At 46.8% G+C, this 20,083-nt stretch overlaps 1 protein-coding gene across 3 annotated transcripts in view; it reads right to left on the reverse strand.

The window, feature by feature from the left end:
* Positions 1-1,872: 1,872 nt before the first annotated feature.
* TMEM272 (transmembrane protein 272) overlaps positions 1,873-20,083 on the reverse strand; it is a 31,791-nt gene continuing 13,580 nt past the window's right edge. The window contains exons 3-5 of one of the 3 annotated variants that reach the window (XM_025364617.1): positions 14,964-15,023; positions 10,457-10,539; positions 1,873-5,596 (exon numbers count right to left, since the gene is read on the reverse strand). In XM_025364617.1, coding sequence (XP_025220402.1) covers positions 5,234-5,596; positions 10,457-10,539; positions 14,964-15,023 — 506 coding nt within the window. In that variant the 3' untranslated portion in view covers positions 1,873-5,233. The remainder of the gene's footprint in view (positions 5,597-10,456; positions 10,540-14,963; positions 15,024-20,083) is intronic. The other 2 variants (XM_025364620.1, XM_025364618.1) reach the window with 2 other exon arrangements.

Consider the following 20,083-nt stretch of genomic DNA (forward strand, 5'->3'; position numbering starts at 1 on the left):
AAATTCAAAGACAGATTTGAACCCAGGACTAGATAACCCAGGCAATAAGGCACAAGAAAGGCAGAGGTGGCTCTAGGAGGCTGTATTCCAAGGCCTACAATTCTATGGGCGGCCTTGACATCTCTGAGCATCACAGAGGCCCAAGGGCTTAACTGTGAGTTCCCCTGCCCTCACCAGGCATGCCCCTTACCCAGCAGGCAAGGTCTCCCACCTGACCAGTCCCCTGTCAGTCACCGCCCCTCACCCAGGCACCAGCCTAATGGGTTTCACCTCACTGCCCATCTGTGAAATTACTCAAGCAAGACAGGAAACTCCTCCCATGGGAACACAGGGTTACCTGGTCCTCCTGTTACTACAAGGCATGACCGTCATGGCCCCTGCAGGTCCACTCTGTTCCCAAGTGCAAGCCCCATGTGGCCCTACATAACATGCTGTGTCCGCCTCGCCCAGGCAGTGAGTCTAGTGACTAATAAGCTGCTGTCCATCTCATCTGTCCAGTGGGGGAAGGGGTGCATTTGGGCTTCTCCCACTATTTGGGACAGAGCCCCTCCCCCACCAATAGGGTAAGTAGGAAGTGATCAGAACAGAGGGATGTTTTGAGTCACAAGGCTTTTTGGGAACATGCTGTGTGTGCAAACTCTTAATGCCAGCAGCAAGCCCCAGTTGCTTTTCCCTTGCCTATGAAACAGAGCTTACTTCTCTTAACAATGCAGTAAGTTTTAAAAGCTGACCGGTATAACAAAGGAAGGAAGTGTCTTAGAGGAAACAACAGGGCTGGGTGAGGTGGCTCATGCCTGTAATCATAGCACTTTGGGAGGCTGAGGCAAGAGGATTACTTGAGGCTGAGTTTGAGACCAGCCTGGGCAACATAGTGAGACCCCATCTCTTAAAAAAAAAAAAAAAGGAACCCACAAAAAACAAAAAAACCTGACTGGGCATGGTGGCATGCCTATAGTCCCAGTTACTCAAGAGGCTGAGGTGAGAAAATTACCCCAGTCCAGGAGGTCAAGGCTGCAGTGGGCATTTTTTTTTTTTTTTTTTTTTTGAGACGGAGTCTCGCTTAGTCGCCCAGGCTGGAGTGCAGTGGCCGGATCTCAGCTCACTGCAAGCTCTGCCTGCTGGGTTTATGCCATTCTCCTGCCTCAGCCTCCCGAGTAGCTGGGATTACAGGCGCCCGCCACCTCGCCCCACTAGTTTTTTGTATTTTTTTTAATAGAGACGGGGTTTCACCGTGTTAGCCAGGATGGTCTCGATCTCCTGACCTCATGATCCGCCCGTCTCGGCCTCCCAAAGTGCTGGGACTACAGGCTTGAGTCACCGCGCCCAGCCTGCAGTGGGCTTTGATTGTGCCACTGTACTCCAGCCTGAGTGACAGAGCAAGACCCTATCTCTTAAAAAAAAAAAAAAAAAGAGAGAGAGAGATTGAGAGAGAGAGATAAAACAACAGATGTATTTGGAAACACTCCTCTCTTATTTCTCTTCTGCTTGCAATGGCAAAATGCTGTCTCCTGGGATATCCAAGATAACTTAGCTGCTGTGATGCTAGGCTAACCTGAAAGTGAACTACTGAAATTCTGTCTCTAGAAAAGACAGATTAGTTGTCTTATTAGTTCTATACTTATAAAAGATAAATTATCACTAGGATTACTAAGAAGAATTTTGTGTTAGATCGTTTTTCTCAAATCTCCACTATAGACTCATCTGCTCACCTGAGGGTTTTGAGTTTTATGGAGCAAAATTTGCTAGAGAGAAAAATTTGCTTCTGTGGACACAGTCTACTCTCGGGAATCCCACTGGAAGAAAGAACAAATGAAGCATCCCAAAGACTGGAGGATTCTCTTCCCCCGGGGTATTCAAGGAAGACACCAGGGAACAAATTGAACAAAGTTTATTTCATCAACAATGAAAAATGCCCAGAAGGAAATGAAGCACAAGATTCAGTTACACAAAAATGAAAGCTATTGACCACTTGGCCACTTCTCATACTAAAAGAGAAGGAAATAATACGAAGTACTGGAAACATTATATTGTCCTCATGGTGACAACCAAGATGGGCCTGACATAAGCCAGTCCAGGCTGTATGTGTGGCCCAAGTGCACACATGTGGTTCTCCGGTCAGGAGAATCAGAACCAGCCAGGCCCCACGAGTCAGAGTCTCTGGGGGCTGTGATTCTGCATTGCAAACAAGTCCTTGGGTAGCTCTGAGGGTTCACCAAGGTTTGCGAACCACTGGTGTGGCTGACTTCCGTGAAACAGTCCCACTTTTACAGCTTTCAACTGTCATTTATACAAATTCAGGCAAAGAATGGTTTTTAGCATGATGCCCGATGTAGCAGATAAAATGACCTCAACATAGAGTTGATCTTTGCTGCAGTCTTTTCTCAGATGGGAAGAACTGATCATCCCTCTCTGCCACATAATTTGTTCCCTTGAGGTTTCATAGCCTCCGGAAGGTTCAGGTGCTCCCATGTCCACTTCCCATTGCCTTGCCGGGTTCCCATGGAGGAAGGCTGCCCAGGTCTTGGGCCAGTCTTAGATGGGCATTTTCATTCTGCAGGTATACACAGCACATTTCACATCAGTGTGGAATGCCTACTTCAGGCCATGCCAAGGATTCTAACTTCTTCTATAACCAGGAACTTCTTACACTCACCTCCAGCTGAGTGAAATTATACTAACAGGTGATCACTTAAAGGGCACGCAGCTCAGCCCTTCCTAGACAGTCTGGATGTCATCCCTGGATTAAGCCAGACTTCAAAGAACCATGGTTATAGACCATTTGCCTTGGCCCCAGAGCCTCTTTCTTGAAATGTGCCTTATCATAACCATCTCACCATCTCCTGAGGGAGGTCTTAGTCAGTTATCATTCAAAGCCTGCTGCGCTGAAGATGTCACCCACTGAACCACTCAGTGTCCCCTCTATGAATGAATGCACATGAACATTTTCTTTCGGATCTAACCTGTTTCTCCAGAAGGGGGTAATTTTGTTTTTTAGAGATAGGGTCTCATTTTGTCACCCAGAATAGAGTGCAATGGCGCAATCATAGCTCACTGTAACCTCAAACCAGGGAAGATGTGTGACTTATGGGAAGAGATCATCACCTCTTCCTTACTGCTTTGGTGACAAGGAAACTGAAAGCCAAAAATATAGTCCAGATTTTAGCAATTATTTAGGACCTATGACTAATATTCTCCATTGCAACTGGGGGTGGGCTGGGGGGGTGCATATGAGAATGAGCTCACTCCATCCACTACGCCCTCTGGGAAGGATTTCTGCAACACTCTGGTGATACTCATGCCTACCAGAAACTGGGAATGTCCAACTTTTGAGACCTAGCTAATGATGTATCCAAAGCACTAACCAGTACCTGCCATCTGCTAACAGAAATCCTCATGCTTATGGTTGTCCACAGCTCTTTCCGCCTTCGCCAAGGCCCTCGCAACAGAAGCCTCAGAGGCTTTCATGTGGGAGTCATGCAGGCGTCCCTGGGCCCAGATCTTTGCTGCTCAAGATGTCCAAGCATTGGCTAAGTGACTGGGAGTGGCTGAAGAGTCATGGACTGGGGAAAGGAGGGTGGGAGGGGAGCCCATGGAACCCCTGTCCACCCCAGTATCGTAGCCCACAGACTCTCCCCAGACACGGAGAGGGCAACATGGGACACAGTGAGGATAGAATCGGGCATCATAGGTGAGGTGGGATCTGCAAACTGCACACCCGCTGGTCTTCTGTCATGGCTCAAGTGAAAATGAAAACAGAAACTGCCCTTAGAGACAGGGGCAAAAAAACGGCTGTTCCTCCTTTGTCCAGCAGATGGCACACCAAGCACTTTCTTCTCACCTGGGAGGAAAGGGGGACCAATGGTGACTGCCCGGGGAGAGCTTCTAAACTGAAATGGGAAGACCCCATGGGATTCACAGGGCCTTTCTCTTAAAGCCATGGAGAAGAATGAGCCTCTTGGTTTGAGCTGACACTTCTGATGAAGGGAGGTGCCTCCATTCATGGCCACTCAGGGATTGGTTTGATGAGAAAGAACGAAAAAATTAAAAAATTAAAAAATAAACACAGTTCAGCGGTGTGTAAATATACAGAAAGGCTATGCATGTGGCTGAGAGAAGCACAGTTAAGCAGGTGCCACGCACCCCTGGGCATTGCCCTAGAAACATTCATGACAGCGTCTTCATACAAAATTCTAAGTGTGGGACTTTGCTCATAAAGAGGCTCCCCGGCAAGCACTGACAACAGACCTGGACTTCACCTCTCCACAGCGGCAGCCAGAGGGAAGGTTAGTGGTCACTGTTTGGTGTCATCCTGGACTTCCAGACATCTCAATTTACAAAAGGCTTCCAAAGCCTAACTGGTCATTAGGTTGAGGAGCTATTATTTGATAGTTAAGCTCAGAAACCAAAAACAGCTACACTGACGGCAACCCAACTCATGCAACCTGTCCAGAAACATACAAAACTGGTTTATGCCACCCAGCCAGCCGCAGATCATAGAGAGGTACACAAATAGCCAGGGGCAGAGACAGACTCAAGGCCAAGCAAAGAACCTGCAGCAGCGGCACACGGTGCACACAGCGCTGCACTCCGCAATGCCTGGCTAGCAGGCCAGCCCGCCCCCTAGGTGGAAGCGACTGCTTTGACATTGGCAGATTTTACAGCTGACCTTGGGATGTTCCACCCATCACATCAAACCCATCTGATATATGGCTGGAAGAGACTGCACCTTCACTTTCCCAAAAGGCAGCTAGAGTCACTAAAAGAGTGTCTTTTTCCTTTTAATAACAAAAGTCATCATAGTGAGTGAAGTTAAGATATATCTTGTTTGAAAGTCTGTGCACTTCAAGGTGACCATGACTGAATGACAGCAGCAGTAGCAACAACCAACCATGTTCTTGCACCAGTCATTGAAATGGCACTATGATTTGAAAAGGTCTCCCATTCTTTGCCTCTCACACTTCATCCCCTCAAAAACAATGATCACTTTGAAAACTCTTGTGAGAACAAAATTCCTACTCCGAAAAGAGCAGAAGTGATTTCCCCATGTCTAGGAAGGCAAGAGTTTCTTTAGTCCACTATCATATTCAGTGCGTTTGGGTGGCTTTTTAAATGCCTTCAGGGAAGATTTTATTACCTTTATGCCCTTCTCCTGAACCTGTGTGTGTGTGTGTGTGTGTGTGTGTGCGCGCGCACGTGTGCACATGCATACATGGTATGCTGGACAAGGCAGCTGTCAGTCTTCGTCGGCAGCAAGTCTCCACCTGGAGCACAGGTAGACACAGCCGCTGCACAGCAGGAGCAAGCCCAGCACGGTGTGACTGAGTGCCAGGACTCCAACTGCAAAGAGGTACAGGGTTTTGTCACAGTAGTCCTGAGGCTGCTGGAAAGGGGGAAGAAAATCAGGCAGGTACACAGAAAAGACCCAGTAGTTTCCCAGGATGAACCAGAGGAAGAGGAAGAGGCTCAGCAGGAGGTGGATGTAGTATCTGTGCGCATTCTGCCTCCAGGGGTATTCGTCATCGTCGTCATCATCGATCACCACCGCCTTGGACAGCAGCCGCCTCATCCTGGTGGAGTCGTACAACAGGAGAGACACCTGGGGCGTGGTGGGGAGCCGGGTGGCAGGGCAGAGCAGCAAAGTAGAGGGGAAGAGAGGGGAGAGAAGGTAGCGGTGGCAGGGGTGTTGGGGAGAGAGAAAGAGGAGAGAGAGGAAGGTGTCATGAAAAGTGCACACACTGAGTTAGAAATGCCACCAAGCAGCAAAATTTAATTTGAAGAATGAGAATTAAAACTGGCAAGAATGAAGGCATTAATTCGTCGCCAGCATCCTCAGTGGCGTCTTCCTTTTAGATGTGTGAGTTGGTTTGGACAAGGGGTTAGTTGGGGTGACTTGTCTCCGCATCAAGGTTCAGACTGACTCTCCCCTGTATTGTGCTAGCACATTTGCACCCACACATAACGTAAAAATGACACCTGGTCCGCATGCTAGAGGCCTTGAAATAGATCCCTCTCTCTTGGCAGAAACCCCCAGCAGACTTTTCCCTGGTACTTCCAGGCCATGTAACAGGCTTGGCCAAATCCAGGTACTGTGAGCCGTTTCCTCCCCACCCCAGCCCCGCCCAGCCTGCTTTCTCTCTTCTTGGAAGTTTGCACCACTCCCCATCTCAGGCATCTGGAATTCCCAAGTGGGGCTGTGGACTGAGAGTGTTGTCTCTCTTGTCCTTATACGCCTTTCAAGTCAAGAGCACAGACCCTTGTCCTTGGAGTGATACTCTTGGGGGACAAAGACCATCTGGGCCCCTGGCAGATGATCCCTGACTCCAGCCTGACACACCTTTGAAATTCTGCTCCCACTTGGTTACACAAAGCACCACAACCCACCCAACTCTAACTGGCCACAGATGCCTTTGTCACAGGGGAGCACACTTCCCCTGGAAATGCAGCGGTGGAAGGACACAGGTGGTCTTTGCTAAGGAATCCCTTAGCAGCTCCCCGTCTTCTCTGCCTAGCAACTTGATCTGCGATGTTTTTGAAAGCCTGGCCTGTGTATATGCTCTCTCCGGCTTCCTAAGCTGCCTACCTCTCCCGAGGCCACGCTCATGGCACCCCTAACCCTGGAGAGCAGGGCATTAGAAAGAATCCTTGGATGACGGAGGATGTAGCTGACTGGCAGAGGCGGGGAGAGATTCTGAGCTTGAGTGAAATGGAAGGGCAAGCAGGAGCCAAGAGATGCAGCTAAGTGGGCTCCAAACTGTGAAGAGAAGCAAGGATAAAATAAAGAGACAGAGAGATGGGAATAGCGAACCCCAAGCCATGCCTTTGGGTGGGTGATGACTCCAGGTTTGGACTTGTTCCATTTAAAATTCTGGATGGAAATGCAGGTGCTAGTGGCCCGCAGGGGGCGGAGTCAGAGACTGGAGGTGAACAGAGACAGGTGAGGACTCCTGGCGGAGATCTGGGAGCTACCCGTGAGGAGGTGATAGTGACTCTGGGAATGGGTGTTGTACAAAAATAGACCCCATTACTGAGCAAAGTGCTTGACATACATTATCTCAATGAATTCTCCCAGCCTGAGGCAAGAGGTACTAAATAAACATGGGCGCAGGACCAAAACTGGAGCCATTGGGCCAAAATGTCAATAGCGATTTTCTCTGGGTGATGAAATTTACAGATGATTTTGATTTTTTTTCTTTGCCCTTATCTGCATTCTCTGATTTTCCACAATGGAGAGTTATTATGTAAAGCTACAAACCTAAAGAGGGTGGTTAGTTCAATGCTTGGTATATGTGATCTTTAATGTCCATCCTCGCCTGGGGCTGCATATTATCCCTGTTGCCCAAATGAGGAAACTAAGGCTCAGAGAAGTTAAGTCACTTCAGTGAGATCCACAGTGAGTAAGAGAATGAGAAAGGCAGTGATCCACACCTCTTTGACCACTGTCTACACCACAGTACACCGATGATTAAATCAGAGGAAATTAAATTGGAGGGTTCACTCCTAAGACTTGCAGCCTGGCTAGGAGGCAGAACATCTCCATAAGAAAAGGAAAGTGAGACCTTAGGGGACTTCAGAGAGACACCCACAGTAGAGCTGACTCATCCTGGAAGAAGGGGCATACTTGGGACCCCTATGCACAAGGAGAGGTGCGAGGGTCCTCTCTGAGGGGGAGTGGTGTGGCAAAGGTGAAGGGTGGTGGGTTTAGGGTAGGGGGAAAAAACCAACTGACGGTAGTAGGTTGGCTGACCGTGGCTGTGTGGTTGGGAAAGCCCAGGTTGAACACCAGCTCTGCTGTTGCCTCACTGTAAGCTGGAACTGAGAATCCAGCTCAAGTCTCTATCACTCAGATGCATTTCCCTTCCTTGCAGGGCCCCATTCCTTGGAGGAATTCCCCCACCCACCACATGTCCACAGATCTGGCTGCCCTCCCAGGACTGGTTCTCGGCTACAATGATGCCAGGAGAAAGGAACCAGCCCCAGGAGAGAGCCGTGGCAAGTGGGTCCCACTGCCCAGACCTTCTGGAGCCACCTGGCCCCCTTCTCTCCCACTAACCTTTGAGGTTGTGAGCTCTTCCAATCAATGACCTTTTAAGTTAGCCAGGGCTGATTTTTTGTTCCTTGTAGTCAAAGAATCCTTCCTGAAGCAAGTACCTGCCTCAAAGGGGCACGGTGAGGACTGAATGAGCTCCAAATAGGGCAGAGTCATCAGCATGGCATTAGCAAAAAGCACACGCTCACCAGGGTAGCAATTGCCACTAGGAAGGGTGATGTGCGAAGATGAGGGGAGTGCAGGGTAGGCGATGGTCACTGAATCCATGTTTTGGAAACTGTCTTTTAACACGACCCTCAGTAACGAATACATTTTATGCCAAGTCCTAGGCACTGGGTAACTGCATGTCCTTGTTGGCTTAGAGAAGTCCTGGTTTATGCTGTTGTTCTGGCAGGATGATTACTAGGGCTGCTTTGTACTCTCAAAAGTGTCCCAGTTAGGATGATAAATTATACGGTCAACTCACCCAAATACACATGTTCATATGTAAGTATCACACAATACTTAACTTACTAGGCACTCTAATTTTCTATTTTATTTTTTAAAAAGCAGGTCACAGCCTACTTAATTCATTTCCTGATCTTCATAACCCTCAGTTCTTTTTGGTAGCTCCATGAAATGTCAGCTCACATCTCTTCGTTTCTCTCCATAGAGTGCAATACTGTGAAGCTATCTGATGCATTTCAGGAAGGATGTTGGGGCCCCCTCAGCAGGTTTGAGGTTGAATACGAACCATCATCATTACAGGTAAACTTCTGCCTCTGGGGACTCTAATCGTGTTTGCCGCTGCTCTAATGGTTATGGACTCACTGTATATTACCTTGCCATCATGAGCACAAAAATTTAATTTGGCTTCAAACGGTTTTAGATTGCCAGGGCAAAAAAATCAATGCTGCTTATTAGGGCCTTAGTTTGTTCATTAAAATAAATTACCTTTGGGTCCTGGGTTGGCTTTCAGAAAGGAAAAGTTTGCTGTTATTAAGAGGAACAGACCCCACGGACAGTAGCATCTCTAAAGGAAAGCTCCACTGGGCAGCTTCACGATGAGGTAGTCGAATGAGAACAGGAGAGGCAGAGGTAATTACTGCTAAAAACGCTGCCCTTGTTTTAAGCATCTCTGTGGCACTCAAACCGTCAGAGCCTTCCCTTAACACTGTGGGGGCCATGGGGAAAATGTGGCCCCGCTGAGCCAAGAGCCTTTGGGTTTTCTTGGAGCTGAACAGCGTCCCAGGTAGATCCCATGGGGATACTGTGATGGGGACCATCGTGTGTATTTGTACATTTTAGGACACTGCCCACCAGACTGCTATTAGGAGATAGGGGCATTTATCAGGGAGGTTACCTCAGACACAAAAGCCTCCAAAGGTTTGCCCCAAATCAGACGTCTCCCACAACAGAGTGGAGCTTGTGGCTACCAGTTGCATATAAGAACAATTTTCAAGACATTCCTTTGATGTCTTAGATCAACAGCATGACCAGCTCCACTGGCCGGGATCGCTCCAAAGATCCCAGCACCAGAAGGCAGCTGGCAAAGAAACCCAACGGTGGTTCCGAATAAAAGTTCACACTTGGCACTCTTAACTCACTTTTCTCTTGTGTTACGGCTTTGTTTTTATGGAACCATCTTGGGGAAATGGATGCTTGTGTTTCTGGCTTTGACACAGAAAGTGGTGAGGTGGGCTTGGAAGGCTGGGAAGAGTTGTTGATAGATGGAGGCTGACCGAAACTTCTCTTGGTAGGTGTAACATTGCTGTGGGCTAGGGATCTTGAAAACAACTGCACGCTATGCATGCCCCTGATATTTCTTCTTCAGTTGCTTTTTCTGTTTAAACAAATGTCAATACAGCCCAGGAGCAGATTAACTACATAACCTACAGAGTCACAGAGAAGCACTCCTACCCCAGGCATAAGAATACTTTAATTGTTGATTGATAACTGCAGCCAATTAATCCTATGTTAGTCAATTGAGAACTAGGAGGTATAGTTAAAAGCAGAAATAGGAACTGCTAAATCAAAGATATTTTAACCAAATGCAAACCCTGCCTGAACAGGAAGCTTTTTAAAAGCAGCAGTGCAGAGAAAGACCATGATTTCACTGGCTGAATTCAATGGCATAACTGGCAGTCAGGGACTCCTCTGCATCAACTCTTGTCAGACCAAAGCCACAGCTTAGCACACTGAACTCGACAGCAAGAAGGAAGCTCTTGCAAAGAAGCGCAGCCCTGGGTAAATGCCCTGCATCTGGAAAAATCTGTGTCTCTGGAGCCAGCCCCATCACTTCAGCAACCACGCTTAGGGGGAAGTTGTTTTGGCTCCCCTGTGAATGGCAGGCAAATAACAGGTGCATTCCAGGATGGCTGTGAGTTAAATTTCTACAAGGACTACAAACAACAGATAAAGATACTTTACCTTTAAGGTGCCGACAATGCCACCCACTAGCAAATATAAAGGTATGAGGGGCTGTATAGGGCAGTCCTCCAAAAATTTCATTCCTGCATAGGGCAAACAGAAGATGATTGAGAGAAATACATTCAAGAGCACAAAGCCTGGTTCTGAAGATGAGTGGAACACCTTCAAAAGCCAACATGTTAAACATGCAAACCATATGCTTGTGGGATCTGCTCAGCCTCACCAGTCACCTGATCCCCAGGATGCTCAGTGGATTGACACTGCAGAACTCACTCTCACAGCGGAGTGGCGATAAATACTCCCGTGGACAGGGCAGGGACCAGGTGTCAGTACACCTTTTTTCTGGGTATTAACTGGCTATGGGTTGCACTCTGCTTTTCTGAATAGCCAGTGTATGAGAACTCAAGTTTTCAAGGATTCAGAATTCAAAGGATCCCTTTAAATATACAGTTTTCTTGATATGCTTAAAATAAGATTTAATTTATGAGTCACATTTCCAAAATGTGACTCTGTGAATGAGGTTCTCATCTACTCTGTTTCCAGGGACCAGGTGGCAGGGAGGAGCCGCTCTTCCTCCTTGTGTAGCGAGCCCTCTGCTGTGTTAGTCACAGTCACCATATGATCACCATTGACCATGTCACTCACTGGACCCCACGCTGGGAAACACGCGTGTGCTCACATATCCTTAGCTACCAGATACAGAGTACTACCAAGCCAGCCTGCCCAGACGCCTACCCTTTCTTAACGGTAATTTTTCTCCCCAAAGCAATGCTCTGTCTACTTTTCTCAGGTCTTTGTTCTCTAGACCTATTATTAACCAATGATATAATGTGTCTATTTAAAATATAAAGAAGAAATGCCCATTTCCCTCAAGGACCAGTCTGGCTCAAATGACCAAGCTCCAGATGAATTCTAACAGACACCTTTGCTATGGGAGACACCGACTGCCCAGCATGTGCCCCCCCACATTGCCCATCTCCCTTGTTGAGTGGCAAGGCAGTGTGACCAGTTCTGACCAGTGGGCTGTGGGACACTTTGGGGCCAAAGCATGTGTTTATTTTTTTTGAGACAGAGTCTTGCTCTGTTGCCCAGGCTGGAGTGCAGTAGCATGATTCAGTTGCAACCCACTGCAGCCTCAACCTCCCAGGCTCAAGCGATTCTCCCACCTCAGCCTCTGAGTATCTAGGATCACAGGGATGTGCCACTATGCACAGCTAATTCTTTTTTCCTTGTAGAGAAGGGGGCTCGCTATGTTGCCCAGGTTGTTCTCAAACTCCTGGGCTCAAGTGATCCTCCTGCCTGGGCCTCCCAAAGTGTGGGATTACAGGCATGAGCCATTGTGCCCAGCCCAGGCCAAAGCATTTAAAAACTGATACATGATTCGTTGTTTGCTTCCTTTGCTTTGATCACCTGGAAGCCATGGGTGGAGATGGATTGTTCTCAAGATTGAAGCAGCTTGGAATATTATGTCATCACATTGCCTGGGAAGTCCCCATGCCCACTGACCCATGATGGAATTTGCATAAGCAAGAAATAAACCCTTATAGTGTTAAACCACTGGGATTCCAGGGTTAATTTGTGACTGCAGCACAGTTAAGTTACCCTGGCTAATACATTTGTCAACAGATTCCAAGAAAGGGAATTCTTACTGTAGAACCAAAGCCTCCTGTTTAAATGGCATTTAGACTTTTAGCTTTGATTTGACATTTTATTCCCTATAAATGCCTGATACTTAAGCAGAGGGAGTAAACTGTTTTTCTATGACTACACCATATTCCACTGAAATGAACAAAATTCTCTAGGTATACAGAGAGCTATAAATTCAGAGCCCAAACAGAATTTAGTCAAATATACACATTGATCCAATCATCAACCTATGGAGGCTTGTCTTTTAGTTATGTCTGATGTGTAGCCGAATTTGTTATTAAATGGAAATACTTTCCAAGTCTCAACACAGCCTTTTCACACAAAGACCTTTAAGTACTTGGTGCCAAATTTGTTGGACATGGACCGCCTTTCAATTCAAAAGCCAGCTGTGAAATGAACACTGAGTAATGGCTTAGATATCTGCTCATTCCCAGTGAATAAAAACAGCTGCTGTTCACAGGAGAGTCAATCAGTGCACAGATGGCTTAAAACAATCCTAATAAATTTAATAAAAGCCGTCTTTCCCCCTTGGTTCTCACGTACTGCTTAGGACCTTTCTAAACTCTAGATTTTCTTTCTTGTCTGATCTGCAGTATCGCGATTATTCTTTTTGGCTTTAGATCTCTCCCTAGTTCAGTTGATAACAACTACCAGATGTAGTGATTTTTAAAATATTTGTTATTGTGATAAAATATCTGAACAAAAATTGCCATTTTAACCATTTTTATGTGTACAATTCATCGGCATAATTACATGCATCATCTTGTGCAACTATCCCCACTATCTATTTCCAAAATGTTTTCATCACCCCAAACACAAACTCTATAACCAATATTGCTCTAGAAGCAACAAGACCTCCAAAACCCTCTTTCTGCAGTGGATGTGGTGATTTTAATATAATATCCATGGGAATTGGCTTGTGAGGTCTTTTCTCTTTTATGCAGCCTTGTTGGTGGATGAATTGTTGCAGTTAAGTTCATTTGAAAGATAACTGGCTGGGTGCGGTGGCTCATGCCTGTAATCCCAGCGCTTTGGGAGGCCGAGGTGGGCAGATCATTTGAGATCAGGAGTTCAAGACCACCCTGGCCAACGTGGTGAAACCCTGTCTCTACTAAAAATACATAAATTAGCCAGGCGTGGTGGCGGGCGCCTGTAATCCCAGCTACTTGGGAGGCTGAGGCACAAGAATCGCTTGAGCCGGGTAGGCAGAGGTTGCAGTGAGCCGAGATCGTTCCACTGCATGCCAGCCTGGGTGACAGAGTGAGACCCTGTCTCAAAAGAAAAGAAAAAGAAAGATAACTAACCTGAGGGTCCAAAGGCTAGGGTTCTCCTCCCTTACAGGTTTTGCATAGAATGCCCTCTGGAGAGTATTCTTGACTTCCTAAGCTGGGTACGCCTAACATCTTGTGAACTCTTCTTGGAAGAACAGAGCCACATGATAAATGTTAATTTTTGAATTGCACTGTAATAATCACAGCACCAGGGCCTACTGAAGTGACTGAATTGTTCACTCTTACACTAAATGGCCCCAGACTACTTAGCTGTTTTAGTTCTCTGCAAACCTTAAAATCTTATCTTCTTTTTTATTTCCTGTCAGGCTGTTAGCTTTCATGTCTTACAGATCTAAGGATACTGTTTTTGTTTCCATTTTTAGTACTGTGGCTTCAGCAGGAGTGGCAGGGTGAAACTTACATAACAAAATAAACCATTTTAAAGTGAATAATTCAGTGGCATTAAGTGGATTCACAATGTTGTGCAACTACCACCTCCATCTAGTTCAAAAACATTTTCATCACCTTGGAAGGAAGGCTCCTACCCATTAGGCAATTAGGGTACTGGGTGTTTCGTTGTTGTTTTGCAACAACTGCTCCAATATGCTGTGAGCTTGGACCTAGAACACTGGGCCTGCTGAGCTTCTTTTCTGTTTTGTTGTTTGGTTTTTGTGTTTTTTGGAGACGGGGTCTCACTCTTGTTGGAGTTGGCTGGAGGTACAGTGGCACCATCATTCCACCTCAATCTCCCGAGTAGCTGGGGCTACAGGCGCACGCCACCACACCCAGCTAATTTTTAAGTCAAGACTTGAATGTTTTTGGTAGAAACAAGGTCTCACTATGTTGCCCAGGCTAGTCTCAAACGCCTGGGCTCAAGCATTCGGCCTGCCTCAGCCCCATAAGTTCTGGGATTATAGGCGTGAGCCACTGTGCCAGGCCATGCTGGGCTTCTAGGTAAATAGGGGTAGCTAGGTCCTGTACGCGGGCCTCAGGGGCTCCCATTAGCAGTGTTCAGGAGCATGAGATTAATTTCACTGACACGTGATAACAATTCTTAGCTACTCAAGGAGCTTCCCCCATCCTGCCCCTCCCCTGACCTCTGCTAGACATCACACTTCTGAATTATGAGGTTGTTTAATATACGTGATTTATGGAAATATTCATTCATTCAGCAAAAAAATGTATAGAGTACCCATATGTCACCTAGCGCCAGGTGCATTTTTTTGTATTGCTCGCATCCTGCTTCCACAAGGGAACATAGGAACTGGGAAAGGACTTTGGGAAACCTCTAGCCCAGTCACTCCCAAACTTGGGCTACAGGGATCAGAATCATCTGGGGACAGATTTCTAAAAGAGGGTGTCTGTTCCCACCCACATATACTGCACTGATATCTCCCAGCGTGGGGCCCAGGAATGTGTGTTTTTTAAATCTTCACCAAGTCATTCTGAGATGGCACATAGGTGTCTAGGAATCATCGGGCTGGCCAGTTCTTCTTAAGCACATATTTAATGTTTAGAGATTACACGCCTTGGGTCCATGCCCCAACCTGGCTGACCTGTGGTGTCCAGCAGCTCGGCAGGCAGCTTACCTATGAAGGCCATGGACAGAGGTAGAGCCAGGAAAGCGCAGAGCACAAAAACGAAGCAGGCTGCAAGGAGAAGAAGGGGCAGGCACTGAGTTAGAAACACACAGACCCTTGCATTTCCTCTTTACTGCAGTTTCTTAAGCATCCTGTGAAACCTGACTTTCTCTCCAGAGGCAAGTCAGCAGACAGGAGGAGAAGGTCGCAGCTCGCCTGGGGCTCCCACACAGTGGATGCAAGCCAAGACTTGCATTTCTCAGAGAGCTGAACATCTCTTGTGATCACTCTGCTGATGCCAAGGCCCAGATTTCCTGCAGGACCTCTCCAAGTCTGACAGCTTATAGAAAAGGAGTTTATAAACTGCCACTGTGCCTGTGCCAGGACGCCAGAAGCTGCCGGCATCCACTGAGCCGGGCAGGATTCACCCTGTGCTTCCTGGGCTCCTGTACCCAGGGCAGATGGTTCTTCTCTTCCCTGGATAAAATTCACTGACAACTCACTTTATCACTTTAAGTATTTGCTTCACAAAATCTTTTTCCCTTTCCATTCATTTGGTTATATATTCCATAGCCCATGACATTAGGTGGGCTCCTAAAACTTCTTGCTGACACAGTATAATAGAGCTTTGAACTGACTTTGGGTTTTTCTTTCTGTTAATGCCACCAATTCAACTTTTAGACATTGGGAAAGAACAAAGGAATGGGGGCTACACAGGCTTGGGTCCAAATCCTGGCCCTGTCACTCACTGGCCATGTGGCTTTGGGTAAATTCGTTGACATCCTGAAACCATTTTCCTCTTCTGTAAAAGGTGGTGACAGATATATGCATGAGGACCTCAGTGTATGGGGCAACTTTTATGATTAGGCAATTACTTCCCCACTTTGCTTCTTGGTTTTCTCATCTGTTCAACGGACTGCAGATATAAGTTTTGCTTGGCCAGTAATTTTTTTTTTGAAAGTGTGAATTTGAATGCTTCTTGGGTAGGCCTGCCCCCCAGTTCCCACTGTCAGAGTGTTGACAGTATCAAACATCTGTGTTTTCTGCTGAGTCCCGTTGTCATGCTGAGAGCTGACAGAGGATCTCTGAGTGAACGTCATGGTAGCTTCTGCAGCATCTGCTTCTTCCTCTCTAGGTCATCACCTCAATTATTTTCAGGTACCACCACCTCCCAACCTCCCCATTCTCCTGTGCCATTTATGTGCTCTAGCAGAAGCTGACCCCACCCTGGCCATGGAAAAGGGCATTAAGTTTCACCCTCAATTAACCAGAAGAGCCCCACTTACCAGATATGTTATTAGTAGGTGGGCTCATGACTTATATTGGGAAATTTACTGAGAGTCAGGAAAAAGCTTTCTCACTCTGCTGACAAAACTTCCGGAAACAAGGTTTCTCCCTTCCTGGCCACTGGTGAGGAACTGAATCACTCCAGGGGTGGCTGGCAGCCTTCCTGCCACCATGAGGGGAAGCCAGCCTGCGAATGAGACCAATGCCAAGAGGCAAGAGGAGAGGTGAAAAGAAACTGGGTTCTCAGTGACATTCGTCACCCATGGAATCATACTACCCTTAATGCTAAACTACTTCTGGACTTGTCATGTATAGGAGCCAATAAATCCCCTTTATTACTTTAGCCAGCTTGAGTTGGGTTTTCTATACTATACAGCGTCCACTGTACCTGGCTTCATCTGCAAGGTCCTTTGCGGTTCTGAATTGTCAAAGATCTAGGATTTATCTGGGAATCTGTCTTCTCTAGAGAAGAGATCTAAGGCTGCAAGTGCCTCCAGCTGGGAGCCTCACGTGCACACCACCAAATGCCAGCTCTGATCTTGCTACCCACAGCAGGTAGGGTGCACAGGGCAGGGTCTGCCCCTCTCTCAAAGAGACCCCAGAAGTTGCCCTCCATGCCCATCCTGACCTTCACCTCCAGGAAATGTTGATGCGGGCAGGCACGCAGAGTGATTTGCCCCAATTTCACTCCTCCCCTCAAAACATCCCTGAGTTGGATACAATGCTATCACCAGAGCCAGCTTCACAGGCATGCAACTTAACGGCCCCATGCTTGGGAGGACCCAGCATCTGGTTTGACGCTCTTCTGTTGCCATCTTGAAATTCTAAATAAATTTCTCTCGAAATCGTGTATTGTAAGTGAAGTTGGACAGGACAGTGAGGCATACGTGTGAGCAGAGGGAGCCTGTGAAATGCTCGCGTCTGCTGCTCTTCACCGGCAATATTCACATTTACTCTGCGAGACTCGGAGCCAATACGAGGGAAGCGTGTTGTGTCTTCAACCAAGTAAGCAGGGGGCTGACAGTCCTGAGAAGATATACTTTCATTTGAACCAGAACTTGCTTCAGATGCAGACAGAAGGCAATGATGTTCTAAGAAACAGGAATCACCAAGGAACCCCACCAACCCCTTTCTGACCCCTAAATTAGTCTACTTTTTCCTCTCAGACCTTCCTCACCCATCTGTGAGCAGAAGGTGGAGAATGGGGGCAGAATGCGCCCATATCAAGAAGCAAATGAAGACTTGTTAGTTTTGTACAATGTTTCCAATGTTCCAGTAAAAACAAAATACGTATAAGAGCGATGAAACACAAGTTGTGTCACTTCAGTGACTCAACATATGAGTTAAATGCTCTTACAGTTGCATTTAAACCTGGCATTACACAAAATTAAGATGAATGATAAAATATATACTAATAATTACACATTTTGATTTCCCCCTACTTAAAAATGACATTAAATAGCAAATAAAAAGGCCAAAAGAGAGACTGCAAAAGAAAGGAAAAAGCTTTTTATATTTTAGTCCCTTGAACAGTGCTTCTTTCCTGCTTTTTGAACAAGGTACTTTGCATTTTTGTTTTGCTCTGGGGCCCTGCTGGTCACGGGTGACACAGTGCTGCTGGCAGGTGTGGTGAATTAGAGAGAATTTCAGTTAATCTACTCTAGCCACATCTGTTTTAATTTTCAACTTAGAGTAGGGGTCAAGGAAGAAATTTCTTGCTGGCAAAGGACAGACAGTCAAGGGGTTGCTGAATCCCATTCTGTATTTCTGACCTTGGAGCTTGTTATAAGGATGATAAAAAGTGATTGGGATTCCAGAAAATCCTTCCCTGTGCTGCAAGCTTAAGGCAGATGGTGCCACCTGGCCACATATATAATCCAGGCAGTGAGTGATACAAAGAAATGGAGCAGTCCCCAAGAAGGCACCTGTCACCCAAGCTCCCTACTGAAGCGTGGCAGAATATGCCACCCCAAACTATGCAGCTGTGGCATAAAGGCTATTTGGAGCTAAAGGCACTTAAAAAAATAGCAGATGGAAGAAAGGTGCCCTGACCCTCCCCTTTTCCTTCTTAAAAGTGGGAAATAAAAGCCCCACATAGAGGATGTCCTCCCTATACCAGAGAAAAGCACCATTCTTATCATCAAGGATGGGACATTGAGACCACGAGAATTCTGTACAAACAGATCTTGTCAAAATCATTCTTATCTTCCCTTAGCCTCCCCACATAGTTTGGTTCCTTTCCTGCAATTACCTCTCTTTGTTCAGCCAAGTATAAAAGCATTTGGGTTTTGCTATTTCTTTGGGTTTCCACTTCTTATAAAGGCTCTTGTGTCACGTAAAACTTGCACTGAATTAGTGTGCTTTTCTCCTGTTAATCTGTCTTATGTGAGTTTAATTCTCAGGCCCAGCTGAAAAGCCCTAAGAGTGGAGAAGCAAAACGTTACCTCCCCTTCACTACCTCCCACCAGGGCTGAGAGAGATGGCCAGGGCCAGAACATTCTTAATGACCACCTGGAGGAGGCTGTAAAGACTCACCACCTGCAGCCAGGCCACCTGAGACACAGCCCACTCCGCTTCTCACCACCTGCAGCATGGACTGCAGGACTCTTAACCTCTGAGGTTTCAATGTCCTCATTGCAAACATGGGCATGATTACAAGACTTTCCTAACAGACTTACCAAAATCATCAAATGTCATAATCCGCATAATCTGTGTAGGGCACTAAACGCAGGGTCTGCCACATAATAAACACTGATAAATGCTGGCCATTATCATTACTATTATTATTTTCCATTCCTGAGGGAAGGAGACCCAGGCTTCCCCTTTATTTCAGCCCCTACTTTGGAATCAAATGAAGAATCGAGAAAACAACAGGTGAGGTATACACTGTGGTTCTCATGGTCTCTGAACAGAGATCAGACTGTTCTACACCTTAACTCCCATGTGGATGCAGCCTTACTCCCTGGCCCTGTTCTCAGGCTGCACCCTGGCTTCATCCAGTGAGTTCACTTCTCTAGATCACCACTCGAGGTCTAAAGAGGCTCACTCCTGCTCGAGGTCTAAAGAGGCTCACTCTTGCTCAAGATCTAAAGAGGCTCACTCTTGCTCGAGGTCTAATGAGGCTCACTCTTGCTCGAGGTCTAATGAGGCTCACTCTCACTCGAGGTCTAATGAGGCTCACTCTCGCTCGAGGTCTAATGAGGCTCACTCTTGCTCAAGGTCTAATGAAGTTCACTCTTGCTCAAAGTCTAATGAAGTTCACTCTTGCTTGAGGTCTAGGTCTAAAGAGGCTCACTCTTGCTCGAGGTCTAATGAGGCTCACTCTTACTCAAGATCTAAAGAGGCTCACTCTTACTCAAGGTCTAAAGAGGCTCACTCTTGCTCAAGGTCTAATGAGGCTCACTCTTATCAAGGTCTAAAGAGGCTCACTCTTGCTCGAGGTCTAATGAGGCTCACTCTTGCTCGAGGTCTAATGAAGTTCACTCTTGCTCAAAGTCTAATGAAGTTCACTCTTGCCCGAGGTCTAGGTCTAAAGAGGCTCACTCTTGCTCGGGGTCTAGGTCTAATGCGGCTCACTCTTGCCCGAGGTCTAGGTCTAAAGAGGCTCACTCTTGCCTGAGGTCTAGGTCTAATGAGGCTCACTCTTGCTCAAGGTCTAATGAGGCTCACTCTTGTTTGAGGTCTAGGTCTAAAGAGGCTCACTCTTGCTTGAGGTCTAGCTCTAAAGAGGCTCACTCTTGCTCGAGATCTAGGTCTAATGAGGCTCACTCTTGCTCAAGGTCTAATGAGACTCACTCTTGCTTGAGGTCTAGGGCTAAAGAGGCTCACTCTTGCTCGAAGTC

Source organism: Theropithecus gelada, chromosome 17, assembly GCF_003255815.1.
Source record: "Theropithecus gelada isolate Dixy chromosome 17, Tgel_1.0, whole genome shotgun sequence".
Lineage (NCBI taxonomy): Eukaryota > Metazoa > Chordata > Mammalia > Primates > Cercopithecidae > Theropithecus > Theropithecus gelada.